Raw genomic sequence first — 14,078 nt, 5'->3', positions numbered from 1 at the left:
AGGACATGTTCTGAGGCATCAATGGATCCCCCATTTGGTATAGGAGGGCTGTGTGGAGAGTAAAAGTCAGAGAGAGACCAAGAGATGAATACACTGAGCAGATTCAGAAAGATGTAGAGTGCAGTACGTACTTTGAGATGAAGCTTGCAGAGGATAGGGTAGTATGGAGAGCTGCACGAAACCAGTCTCTGAACTGACAACGACGACAGCCTAGGGAGGTTAGAGACTTTAAAAAGTAAACATTGATAGGTTGTATTCAGTTGTAGTAAGAGCTGAAGTGCAGTGGCAGAAAGGACAAGACTTCTGATCAGGTTAGTACAGGATTATCTACAAAAAATCAAATAGGAGTCACGCAGGGGAGCCCTAGTAATGAGCAAGAAAATAGGAACATGAGTACGCTATTAACAGCAATGTCAATGAATTACCATAGCTGAAATACGCATGAAGGAAATACAACAGTGGTAGAAATTTGTATGGCAACCAGACCAGCATAAGAATGGAATAGGAAAAAGTTTGATGAGTAATTATTCAATAGCTAAAGAAGATGAGAGCCGATTCTAGAAGTTAATGAAATTCAGTAGTAGGAACAGGATGCACAATAGTTACGAGAACATCCAATGGCATAAATGACAAAGGGGGAAGCTGCCTGGTAGAATTTTGCACATTGCATGAATTAGTCACTGCAAATACTTGTTTCAAGTATCATGAAAGAAGCTTGTGTATGTGGAATAACGTGGAGAAACCAAAAGGTTTGAAGCAGATTATGTAATGTCAAAAACAAAGATTTCAAAACAGGATTGTAAACTACAAAACATTTCCAGTGATAGATGTGGACTCTGGCTAGAGCTGTTTTTATTAACTGCAGAGTAATGCTGTTGAAATGGTAAAAGTAGAATTTAAGTACATGAGATTTGGGTAAGTTGACTGAACCAAAAATCACTGATATTTTGAAAATGAGCATTAGGCAACAAGTTATAAATAGAGGGTAATTATACACTGGGTGATGAATAGGCAGATATGAGATGAAACAGTGAAGGAAGGAGGAAACATAGGTAAAAAGTAAGGCCTAGTACGAATACGTTAACAACTCATGAGATGTTGAATTTAACTGATGAGAAGAGAAAATACAAACATGTGGCTATTAAAACAGACAAAAGGGAATACAGACATTACTGGAATGATGTTAACAGAACATGGAATATGGCTAAATGGGAACAAACTTGCTCCAGAAAGGGGAAAGGAAGTAGTTGTGGACAAGGCTGGAGATAATATGATATGGCCAGAATTTGATACAACACTGAAAGAGCAAAGTCTTAAGAGGGCCATTGCAGTTGATGACATTCCCTCAGAATTATTGGGATACTTGGGAAAGCCATCCATGACAAAATTATTCCACTTTTGTGCAGGATACAAGATAGCTGACAAAGTTATACATCGACCAGAATGTAATAATTCAAATTCGAAGAAAGGCAGGTGCTAACAGGTGTGAATACTATCAGACCAGACCATCAGATCAATATATCATGCTTGCAAGAATGGAAAATCTTTTGGAGGGTTAACCTTACATAACATCACTTTGGGTACCAGGAACATGTAACACAAGGCAAAACTGATACTATGGCTTACCTTAGACGAGTTAAAGAAAGACAAAATTGTGTTTACAGTTCTTGCAGATTTACTGAAATGCTTTTGAGAATGTGGAGTTGACTGCACTCTTTGGAATTTAGACAGCAGCAGAATAAATAGACAGGAAGCCCAAGTTTGTTTGCAACTTTCACAGAAACCAGACTCCAGTTGTAAGAGCTGAAAGACATGAAAGGGAAGCATTGAGTAGGAAATGTGACAGGCTTGTAGCCTACATCTGATATGCACTCTGTACAAGGAAGACATGAAGGAAATCTGGAAGGTAAAGGAAACTGTGTGTTTACCAATGACAATGTAATTCTATCAACAAAACCAGCATCTTGAAATTTTCAACGAAGGGATGTGTGGGAGGTAAAAGCTGGAAGAGTAAAATTGTATAGTATTACTAGAAGAGATTGTACAACAAACATCAATAAATGCAATAGAATCTAGCTGAAATAGATCAGTCAATGTTGAGTTTCAACTAGAAAATGAGACACTAAAAGCAGCAGACAACTTTTGCTATTTGGGCACCAAAGTAACTGACAATGGCTGAAGTAAGAAAGAAATAAAGTGAAGACTAGGAATATCAAGGAACATGTGCCTAATAAAGAGGACTGTTCTCATCTAATAAAATTTTAAGTGTTAGGAAGTATTTTCTGAAGATATTTGCAGTGCAGCTCTGTATGGACGTCAAACATAAATGATAGGCAATTCAGACAAGATGAGAATGGAAGCATCTGGAATGTGCTACAGAAGAATGCTGAAGATTTGATGGATAGACGAAACAAATGAGGGAGAAACATAGGGACCAATTTCACTAACACAAGGGACCTGTTAATAGCACAAATTCTGAGGCATCTATGGATAGTCAGTTTGGTAATGGAGGGATATGTGAGGGTAAAAAGTGTCAAGGGAGACTATGGCATGAAGACAAGAAGCAAGTTCGAATGGATGTAGTAGGTGACAGTCATCAGAGATTGAGAGGTTTATAGAGGGTAGACTAACATGGACAAGTGCATCAAGCCAATCTATATTATATTCACGAAAACTAAGCCATAACATAACACTGCTTAATTTCATACAGTCACACAAATTCTAGACTTACCTGTTGGTTCACTTTCTCATCCAATTCTTCTTTTAATTTCATGGTAGATGTGTGTAACTGAACCTGTGGAGAATAGTAAAGAAATATCTGCAAGGAGTTCTTTTAAGAAGACAATTTTAGATATATTACAAAAAAGTATCACATATTGTAAGTCTATGACACTTTTAAAGAATAAATGACTCATTCTTTTCAGAGAGTGGCCTTCTCAGTGACAGTCAGTAAGGTGCATTTCAATGGTAATGATCGAAAAGTTATATGAATGATCAGTGGCAACATATCTGAAAATTTATTAGCATCTTGCACTTCATTTTCCTACGCTGCTATTTTCAATCGTATTTCCTACTTCCATAATCTTTATTTACTTATCATTAACTATTTTATATGAAATGCGCATCATACAAAAAACAGTAGTGTAATGAAATCAGTGGGTACAACTAGAATCTTTAATATTAAAATCAACAATACCCATATACAACTAATTGCAACATGCATTTTCTATCAGCCAATCACACAGTTTTATTTTGAAATATTAAAATGATGTGGATGAAGCAGGGAGGGAATAATAAGTAAAATTATTGCGGCCATTCACTTACTGAGAGTTTCCTGTTCTTGCTAGCCTATGACTTGGGATGTGGATTTTTGCATTACTTACAGTATCTTGTTTGTAAACTGCTTTCTGGGAACACATTCTTTAACATTCTCCCTGATGCCAACAGCAGAGTCATAGAGATATCAAAAACTATTAGTATTCTAAGCCTGGTAAACAAAATACAGAAGGCACTGTATGTTCCACCTAGCATATGACACGGACCTTTTTTATGTTACTGACATCAGGGGAATTAAAACATGTCTGAACCAAACACTCCTCTCAGTTTACACTCGAGGTAGAACAATCTTGAAGACTTTTCTTGCAGATTTGGTTGGTGTGTTTTTTCCAGTTCACTTTCCCATTAACATGAAATTTGGCATGTTTACTTTCTATACTGACTTGCAGACAAATACAATGAAAAAGTGTTAAAAAATTGAAGTTCTGGACAAAGCCCTTCTAAAATAGAGAACACATTCACAGGAACACAACAAACACAAGCATGGCCACTGTCTCCAGGAACTGGGAATGACCATCTCCTGATACGAGGAGGCACGGGGTAGCGAGAGAGGGATAGCAGTGTAAAAGTGGGAGGAGAGGTGGGGGGAAGATAATGTGTTCTCTGTGATAGCATGCAAGGATGTGGCAGAGACAGTACGAGTTGCTAAAGGTAGTTTTGGGAAGCTGTACTGTGGGAGGGGAAGGGGAGGAGAGAAATTGAGAAAGGGAAAATAGTAATTGCACTGGGAGGAAAGAAGAGTGTGTGAGTGTGTGTGTGTGTGTGTGTGTGTGTGTGTGTGTGTGTGTGTGTGTGTGTGTGTGTGTGTGGTGAAGTGAGAGCAGGGAAAGGGGATATGGGTAGAGGACATGGACTAGCATAGACTGAGTCTAGAGGGGTTACAGGAAATAATATGTTGTGTTAGAAGATAGAATCCAGTTGGAGCCAGCTGTGAAGCAGTTACTGAAGTGAACCACATCATGCTGGGGGCACTTCCAGCAAGAGGGTGGTCCAGCTTTCTTGGCCACACTTTGGCAGTGGTCACTCCTGCAGATAGAGCAATTTAGTTGTCATGACTATGTAGGATACAGCACAGTGGCTGCAGGCAGGTAGTTGCAAATCACAAGGTTGCTTTCACAGGTAGCCCTGCCTTTGTGTTGGAGATGCCTGACAGGGCTGCAGGAAACATGCATGTCTTGCATGTAGCTCTGTTTCAGGATATGAGACATGAGGCAAGAGGTTGGAAGCAGGGCTGGAGTAGCGATGGGCAAGAATATTTCATCAGTTCAATTGGAGACAAAACACAACTGTGGGAAGGGTGGAGAGATTATTCCTCATTTCAAGGCATGAGAGGTAGGGTAAATCCCGGCAGAAAATGTGATGCAGTTGTTTCAGTCATGGGTAGTACTGACTTGCAAGGGGAGTGCTACTTTAGGAGTATGTGGGAGATGGGGGTCGACCAAAGCGTCCGATCCCACCCGTCGGCTTCTACCCGTGACTTAAGGCTACTGTGTTGTGTGACATCATGGCAGTGTGGAATTTAGTTTGTGAGAGTGGCGTATTTGTAGGTGGTTTGATGTGATCGGTGGTGGTCTCTGGTAATGTGTTCATGTGTTGAGTGTTAGGTGATGTTTTTGGTTTAGTTTGCATGTGTGGCGTGTTTATAGGTGGTGTATTGTTGCGTTTGGTGGTTCTCTCTGGTGGTGTGTTTATGGGTAGCGTGTTACGTGGCGTATGATGTTCATTTGCGTTGTAGCATTGCACATGTGTGGTATTGGTAGTGACTGTGCTTTCAGCGGAATATTTTTCAGGGAGTTAACAATTTTGGTTTTGTTATGTCAATGTTACTTTTTTTTTATTGGTGTGTGTGAATTTTGGTAAACTGCTTTTTTTTTGTCTTTGGTAGGTATGGATGTGACTGGCAGGGTCAACAGTTTTCGGTTGTCAGCGATGATGGGGGACAGTGCGTTGTCTCTAATAAAATTTCTTCAACTATTCGGATTTTTGGATGATGTCTTGAAGTGTTCAGTGTGTTGTGAAGAAATGTGGCTTACTAAACTTCTGGCATCTCTTATCAGGGATGGCTATATGTGGAGGTGTCTTAAGGATAACAGGTGAAGGGAAATGTTAGATTCCAATTTGTGGGATCGGGATCTGCTGTTGAGCTATGTAGATCAAGCCAAGTGTCCGATTCCACTGTATATTGTGTTTAGTGGCATTTGAGTAGTTTTGTGCCGTCGTTTTTTTGTCGTTTGTATGGTGGTGTGTGTCTGAATTTGTTTGTATTTACTTTGTCCCCACCCAAAAACCCCCAATTTCCCACACTTGTCCCGTTAGTTTCCTTAGGTTTATGTGGAACATGTGTGTTGGCTTTTAATTGTATTTTCATGTTAGTGGTCATGCTTATGTAATGACATCATAGGCGCCATATTGGAGTCTTAGTGTATGGCCGTTTCCACCATATTTGTGACGTCATGGGTCAAAGCAGATGGGTGGAATCTGATGCTTCTGTATTTGTGACTGACAAGACAAGGCATGGGAATTCCGTTTCTGGGAAAAGGCTGTAAAGGAAATTTTAGGCTGTGCACGCCTCAGTGTGACCCTTAGCATTTCCTTCAAACCACATTTTTTCCCAATATTCTTAGTTGGTAGAGTCTCCTTACATTTCCTTTCCCCGTAACACTCTGCATCAGAAAAAGTCTACCTTGCACACCTACAAATTCTTTTATCACCACCACTACCAGAACCACTAGTGGTAGCAACTGCAGTAGTAGAAGTACTGCCAGTATTAACTTTTAGTTCATAGTATTATTCACTGACACTGCTACTTCAGACACTCAAATCATTTAATACTATTTGCCATATTAAAACTTAGTTTCAGAAAAATATGATATAAAAAGGCAAACCATGGTCCAGTTTAATAGAGGGTCTGATGGACTTAATCAGATCAAGTTCAATAAACAAATCAATAAGATCACAAAAATGTCATCAACGAATCTTGATCTGGTGAACGGTTTGTGATTCTGGGTGGTTAGTAAGGAATCCTCGAGGTGGCCTATGAATAAATTTGCAGAACATGGTGACATACAGTTGGCCTTTGATGTACTGCAGATTTGTTTGTAGGCAATCCCTTCAATAGAGAAGTAATTGTGTGTGAGAATGTAGTTGGACATGACGACCAGGAATGGGCTGTATGTTAGGAGACAGTCAGACACTGGGGAAGGTACTGTCCAGTGACAAAGTCATGTGTGTTGGGGGATGTGATCATAGAGGGTGATAGCACTTTCCTAAATTGTACAAAATGGAAACTCTTCCTACAACATATCACTCATCCCAATATCCCCCCATAGCGTCAATGTTCACTAGTCTGTATGCTCTGCCCCCACCTGTTCCCTACCCTGCTCTCATTCTAGCACTGAGCAGTGCACACACCTACCCCACAACTCCCCCCCCCCCCCCACACAGCCACCCAACACTGCACCTAGAAGCCCTATTTTGTCACCCTACGTCCTTGACCAATCCCACAGGCAGCACAGCATCACCTCCTCTCCTACCCTGCTATCCCTCACTTCCCACCCCACAGCACCTCTTTACACCACCAGTCACGCCAACAGATTTCTGCTTGCATTAGACGTATTCATGCTCTAGTGTTGTTCTGTACTTCATATGAATGACACTTTCCAATAGCTTAAATATTTAGCAGTCAATTGATTCTACCTACCTGCAACCAAAGGCCTCCTCAATGTGTTGAGTACAAATGTATCCTTTGTATATCATTATTCTATCCTGACATTTTCTGTGTTTGATTTTACTTTCTCTGTGCTTTAGAAAATGTAACTGAGGCATCCGAGTTGTCGGCAACTGAGTTTTGCTTTTCACCGTTGGACCAGTTCAGATACAACCTCACATGAAAAGCTGGAACAGCGACTGCTCAGTCACACAGCTTTGAGCTAATGGAAAAACAGATACATTTACAATGAAGATGTATCACATGATATGAAAGTGCATTGTAGTCGTTACTTCTGTAGTTGTTCCAAAAAGAAGTGATAAGAAGACAGGAACACCAAAGGCATGTGTGCTAAATCTACGATGACTTGCCTTTACCAACTGCTTACATTTTGAGATCAATGCTAGACCCACAGTACAACTAAAAGAATGAACATCCTGAATATGAGCAAGACACTACACACACCAAGTTCATAGAAAGAAAGGTAAGTGAGACACTGAAAGTACAAAGGTTTTCTTCCTTCAGGGGGGGGGGGGGGGGGAGGGAGAGGAAGGTTCTACTTGACCCAGACTTTGGCAGTTGACACTAACAAAAACCTGTCAAGGCTACTTTCATAGCGTGACATTGTCTAGCATGGGTATACATTTGTGTTTTCACTGCTTCTAGATAAACTTTCAAGATGAATGATTCAGAGCAAAGACATCTTTACAGGGTCACAAGTGTTTTGATCCAGCTACAAAAACACAAATTAATTACAGCACTTTGATGAAGAAAGAAATGAACAATATATTTTAAAAACAAGTTCAATGAGGAGAGAATTATTCGTAGAATGTTGATGGCCACACACTGGAAACTTCAAATCCTGCTGATCTCAGAAATACTAAATCAAGAAGTGAGCTCTAACAGTAGCTTTAGTATGTTTTAATTCGCCAGAAGCTGACAGTGACATTCTGCTATAATTACTTGTTTCATGAGCACCAAATCCGTAGGCATATGTTGTGTGTTACAGAAGTGTCATATTTGAGCCCACACAGTTTAACTCTGTGATTATACTAACATTTAAGTAATTTATGTGTTACCAAATATTTAGAGTGGTCATGTGAAAATCTACTGGTTAAAGAGCATTGCAAACATTCTGCAGTTATAACTGTAACACTCCTTTACTCTTTTAGTATCAGCATTACCACCATTTCCTTCTCAGGGTTGTAAATTACACTACCAACTACTCTTTCATTTAATAGTATTTAAGCTCCTCAAAGGATTTCAACAACAGCTCTTTGTCGCCTACCACTTCCCTATATTTAATAGATTCTGAATACCTACCCCCAAATCAAAAACTGATCAAGAACAGTAATATTGCTAACAAGAACATTGAGTGCATAAAACCAATTAGATGAGCAATAGCAAAAATAATATACCAGGAAAACAATATTGTACATCATGAGTTTAGATTTCTCCATCAGGCCCCATGACAAATAGACTGCCACATATTGTCTTTGCAATAAATCCACATATATATATCCCTATTATCTGAGAAAGCAACTATGGTCGACTTAAAAACTGACCACAAATAGAGCATCTGATCAATTCATCCAGCAAGCCATACAACTGATCTACAGTAGCAGCTGAATCATCTGCACTCTAGCAAGTAGAGTCCTACTCATATATTACTTTATCATATCCATTAATAATACCTTTCTAAGAAAGGAACAAATCTAGACATTAACAACACACCAAACTAAAACTCAAAGTAGAAAATTAATTTGTAACAAGTGATTGCAAACACCACAATAGTTCAAGAACATGTGACAATTTCCTAGTAGGCAACAAAACTGTGATCATTAACTACTGGCACACCAACATCACACTAACAATAAGCTACAGAAATTTTAAAACAAATTAAATATTGGAGAGCAGCATTATATACTACAAGATACCAATCCATTGCAAATATGTTGCACAGCCAAGAGTCACAACTTCATTTGGTCAAGAATCAAAACCAACAGCCAGTACCAAATATTTCATCTGACGAACAACAGGGAAGGTAATCTGCTTGTTTACACACCACATTGCACAAAGAAATTAATGAAACAATGGTAAAAAATACAAGAAGCTATTTACCAAGGAGCCTGGTTCAGCATCTACTTCATTCTTCTCTTTTTTCAGCCAACTAGTTCCCTTGGAGTCCATGAGTGCTCTCCTAATCCACTGAAAAACAAGAAAGCAAAAGTTATATTGTTTAAATTGTTACTATTCAACATAGTGCACAGGCAGCATTTTCTGGCTGCAGCAAACGAGTCAATGCATATTACAAATTTAAAACTGGCTGAGGAACAAAGAACCTGATAGAAAGAACTGATTTACAACTTGCTGGTTATAAGGACTCTGAAGCCTCACTGTCATTAATGGAAAACACAACTCAATTTGACAGAAAACAAAAACCACACACAATGGAAACAAATGACTTACAATTACTGCTGTTACTTAGTAGCATTTGCTTGTGGTATACAATCCTATTCTGAATATGGTAGCTGACATCTTCCTTTTTCCACATAAATTTCTAAGTGTCATGTGAAGCAACTAAGATAAAGTGAATTTACCAAACAAATCTATTTACTGTAGACAATTTTATGTATGAAGAATAAAAGATTAAATGAGTCTCGAGCTATATCTAAGCCTGTCAATGTATCCTGCAAATTCCTTAAAATATAGAATAATGTAAGAGGTTTATAATTATGTTCTTAGCAACGTATGCAAGGACAGAAAAGAATTATTTCTCAAAGATACTGGCTGCACTTTCAATCAATCTATAAACCCATATATGCTCATGGTATGCAGAAAAGCAGAACATGAAAATCCACCCATACAGACAGAACTTTCTTCTTTTTCAGTCAGTTTAGTATGTATTTTTAACTACTGTTCCCTTATACAGTCATTTATATTGAACATTATCAACTCAATATAGCGCAATGCTGCAATCTTTACCCAGTCACTAAAAAACACACACTGCTGCCTGAACGTTGCATGGAAAAATAAATGATCGACTGTCAAGATTTAACACCGATTAAATTCCTCTAACAAGACTTGGTGAAATTACTTTCTCATAAGCGTACCCATGACAATGTTGTGTGGTTTTGGGATACTTTTGTCGATGGCAATTACACATACCCATTAGGCCTTACAGAGTCAATTACATTTCCCATATCCTTCCATAGATTGAAACGTGCACATTACTACAAACAACAGTTAACACTATTTACTAAACTATGGAGCACATAGGCACATTGAAAATCCATGGAAAACGAAACACAATGAATTCCCTCTACAGCATTCACTTTCATACCAAGATAACCAATCCCTGATACTCTGTATTAACGTGTGCTAACGAATCTGATGTATCGGCAGTATAACTGTTTGCGCTACAACCCGGGCGAACTACAGATTAAAGTGAACTCTTACTGTCCCTGTTCCTTCCTTCACAAATATTGTTACCGAACTTCGCATGCACAACACAAGTAAATATAACAATATGAAAGCAGCGGGCGTGTGAACTTCATGAGGGCCTTTTTTCGTCAATCACCAAGTATTTCACATTGACCTGCACTTTCTCTAACCACCACATATACACACTTTTCCGGTAATTACAGACAACACATCAAAATTTCTGGCGGTTCTTTTGCTAAATCACGGGAAACATTTAGCAATTTTATCGGACAGAACGAAAACAGCAAGCATATTACATACCAACACGTCGATCTTGTATTTTTTGTAAATGCCGAACAGCACAGGTACGTAATGTGCAGTAATATGTTTGTCTAAACACTAGTCACCTCCTGCTAGCAATGCGGAAACATAAGCACACTGAAAATAATAAGTGTTTGGTTCTGATACACATAACCTGAAATAATTACTTACGAAATTCTACGGCTATCTCAAACCATAACCAGAGGCGCCAAAGATGATGCAAGAATTAAATGTAGAACAAACTTATCATTCGAATGTGCCCAATAAATGAAATTAAACCGATATAATAACTATACGAACAGTTACTATAGCATCATTACAAGGCATTGGCAAACTACTTCATTCGAGGCAGTTAGCTGTAATGATAATAAAAATTAAGTATTGACTTAGTACCACACTCAATATGCGTCTTTCCGTGATTTCCTGTCTCCACCATCAAATCACTTACATATTACACAGAAAACGCAACATAGTACCGTACAAACGCATGACACGAACTAATAAACTCTACAGTCATCTGTTGCTGTGGTCAAAGTCAATCAATGCGGAAGAAGGAACCTACCACAGAGGTCGTTCTAACATTCTTGGAATCAGCGCTGCATATCTGCTAGGAAAAAAATTAAAGTCGTTCATTGGTTAATTTGGGGGAGGAGGTGAGGTCATCGGTCCCGTTGCCTTCTCTGAAAACTAACTAGAACAGACAGTTAGGAACCTCACTCATGATGACAATATATTGTTTTTAACGGTAACAAATAGATCTGACCTCTTTGAGGATGTCCACATCAGCGAACTTGATATGGTTGTGGCAGCAAATGACTAACAGAGTACAAAGAATAACTGAAACAAGCATATATATATATATATATATATATATATATACATATATATATATATGTATATCTGTGTGTGTATTCAGTAAAGTAGATAAAAAAATTAGTAGTGTCGTATCTCAATGAGGAACTGAAAGTTTATGCACAGGGCAGCTGTATGTAGAGGAATGCTGGCTCAAGTTTAAAAGAATAGTTGAGCATGCACTGGACAGATATATACCCAGTAGAACAGTTCATAATGGGAAGCAATGTCTGCAGTATACAGCTAAAGAAATAGAGACTACTGTGTCATAGATGTAAAACAAAGCATAGAGCTGTAGCTAGAGAATTGCTGAATAAAACGCAATTTGTCTGTCAAGAGATCAATGCGTGAGGCTTTCAATGACTGCCGCAGCAGAATATTGTCAAATGTTCTGTCAGCTGCCCACGTCGAATATCGATGCTGTGACACTGACGTGGAGCTATGAAGGAATAAACATAGATAAACCGAGACCAGGCAGACCTCACGTACTGATGGGCAGGAATTGCCGGGCATTGTTGTCAAATGATATTTCACAAACCCCAAAGCAATTCTGGTTGTATGTAAAGGCTGTTAGTGGGGCAAAAGTTACTGTCCAGTCCCTAGCGAAGGAAACATGAACTGAAACTGAGGGTAGCAAAGCAAAATCTGAAATGCTTAACTCTGTTTTCAGATTTTCCATTTCAAAGAAAAACCCAGGAGAACTGTCCCAATTTGGTCCTCATAACACTGAAAAGATGAGGGAAGTAAGTACGAGTGTCAGTGGTGCTGATAAACCACTGCAATCGTTATACTTGAGTAAAGCTCGAGGGCCCAATGGAATCCCTGTCAGATTCTACACCGAATTTACGCTAAGTTAGCCCCCCTTCTAACTAAAATCTGTCACAGACGCTTCAAACAAAACATGGTGCCTAGTAATTTGAAGAAAGCACAGGTCACGTCCATCTATAAGATGACAGTAGAAGTAATCCACAAAGTTACAGTCCAGCATCCTTGACATCCATTTGGTTTAGGATCTTGGAACATACTCTGAGCCCAAACATGATGAGGTATCTCGAACAGAATTACTTCCTCCATGCCAGCCAGCAAGGATTCCGAAAATATCAGTCATGTGAAACCCAACTCATTGTTTTCTCACATGACATACTAAAATCTTTGGATCAAGGCAGTCAGGTAGATGCAGTATTTACTGATTTCCGAAAAGCATCTGACTCAGTACCACACCTGTGCTCGTTATCAAAAGTACAATCACATGGAGTATTAATTGAACTTTGCGACAGGATTGAGGAATTATGGTAGGGAGGATGCAGCATGTTATTTTGGATGGAGAGTCGTCGTTACATGTAGTAATAACTTCAGATGTGCCCCAGGGAAGTGTGTTAGGCTCTTGCTGTTCATAGCATATATTAATGACCTTGCATACAATATTAACAGTAACTTCAGACTTTTTGCAGATGATGCAGTCATCCATAATGAAGTACTGTCTGAAAGAAGCTGTGTAAATTTTCAGCCACATCGTGATAAGATTTCAAAGGCATGTAATAACTGACAACTTGCTTTAAATGATCAGAAACATAACACTGTGCACTTCAACACAAAAAAGTGTAGTATCCTATTACTATAATACCAATGAGGCGAGCTATACAAATACCTGGGTATAACCCTTTGTAGGGATATGAGGTGGCTCAGTCGGTGCAAAAGCAGAGGGTAGACTCCAGTTTATTGGTAGAATACAGGGGAAGTGCAATCAGTCTACAAAGGAAATTGCTTACAAATCAGTCATGTGATTGGTTCTAGCATATTGTTCAAGTGTGTGTGACCTGTCCCAGAAAGGGCTAACAGGGGATATTGAAAGTATACAGAGAAGGGCAGCACAAATGGACACAGGTTTGTTTGAGCTTTGTGAAAATAACACAGAGATGCTGAAGAAGCTGAACTGCAGAATTTGAAGACAGACATAAACTATCCTAAGAAAGATTACTAACAAAGTATCGAGAACCGACTTTGAATGATGACTATGCGAATATATTATAACCCTTTATGTATCAATCACAAAGGTATAGTGAGGGAAAGATTAGATTAATTACAGCACATGCAGAGGCGTTCAAACAGTCATGCTTCCCATGTTCCAAGGGAATGAAATGGGAAGAAACACTAATAACTGGTATTTGGACATACCCTGTACCATTGACTTCAGGCTGGCCTACAGAGCATATATGTTGATGTAGGTACACGTGAAATTGTCTACAGTTGTCATTTATTTGTGCCAAAAGCCAAAATAAGAATTAATCACTATTCCTAAATCAATGAACGTAACAAATCGTTAAAATCTTCGAAGAGTGGCGGGTGTACAGATTTATCTGGCACCTAAAAAGATTGTTTGCTGAAAATGTTTGGCACTACATGAAAAAAATTGTACTCTAGAAACCTGTTATTTTATTTT

At 38.8% G+C, this 14,078-nt stretch overlaps 1 protein-coding gene across 2 annotated transcripts in view; it reads right to left on the bottom strand.

Annotated features, from left to right (window-relative positions):
• Positions 1-11,312, bottom strand: part of LOC126427237 (zinc finger protein 724-like) — a 106,989-nt gene extending 95,677 nt beyond the window's left edge. Inside the window, exons 1-3 of one of the 2 annotated variants that reach the window (XM_050089476.1) lie at positions 11,180-11,312; positions 9,164-9,250; positions 2,732-2,794 (exon numbers count right to left, since the gene is read on the bottom strand). In XM_050089476.1, the coding sequence (XP_049945433.1) occupies positions 2,732-2,794; positions 9,164-9,232 (132 nt within the window). In that variant the 5' untranslated portion in view covers positions 9,233-9,250; positions 11,180-11,312. Of the gene's footprint in view, positions 1-2,731; positions 2,795-7,036; positions 7,149-9,163; positions 9,251-11,179 lie in introns of those variants that run through there. The other variant, XM_050089477.1, reaches the window with a different exon arrangement.
• Positions 11,313-14,078: the final 2,766 nt, after the last annotated feature.

Source organism: Schistocerca serialis, chromosome 11 (genome assembly GCF_023864345.2).
Source record: "Schistocerca serialis cubense isolate TAMUIC-IGC-003099 chromosome 11, iqSchSeri2.2, whole genome shotgun sequence".
NCBI classification, from domain to species: Eukaryota; Metazoa; Arthropoda; class Insecta; order Orthoptera; family Acrididae; genus Schistocerca; species Schistocerca serialis.
Note: the sequence above shows the minus strand (reverse complement) of the source record. Positions and strands in the feature narration are given on the sequence as shown.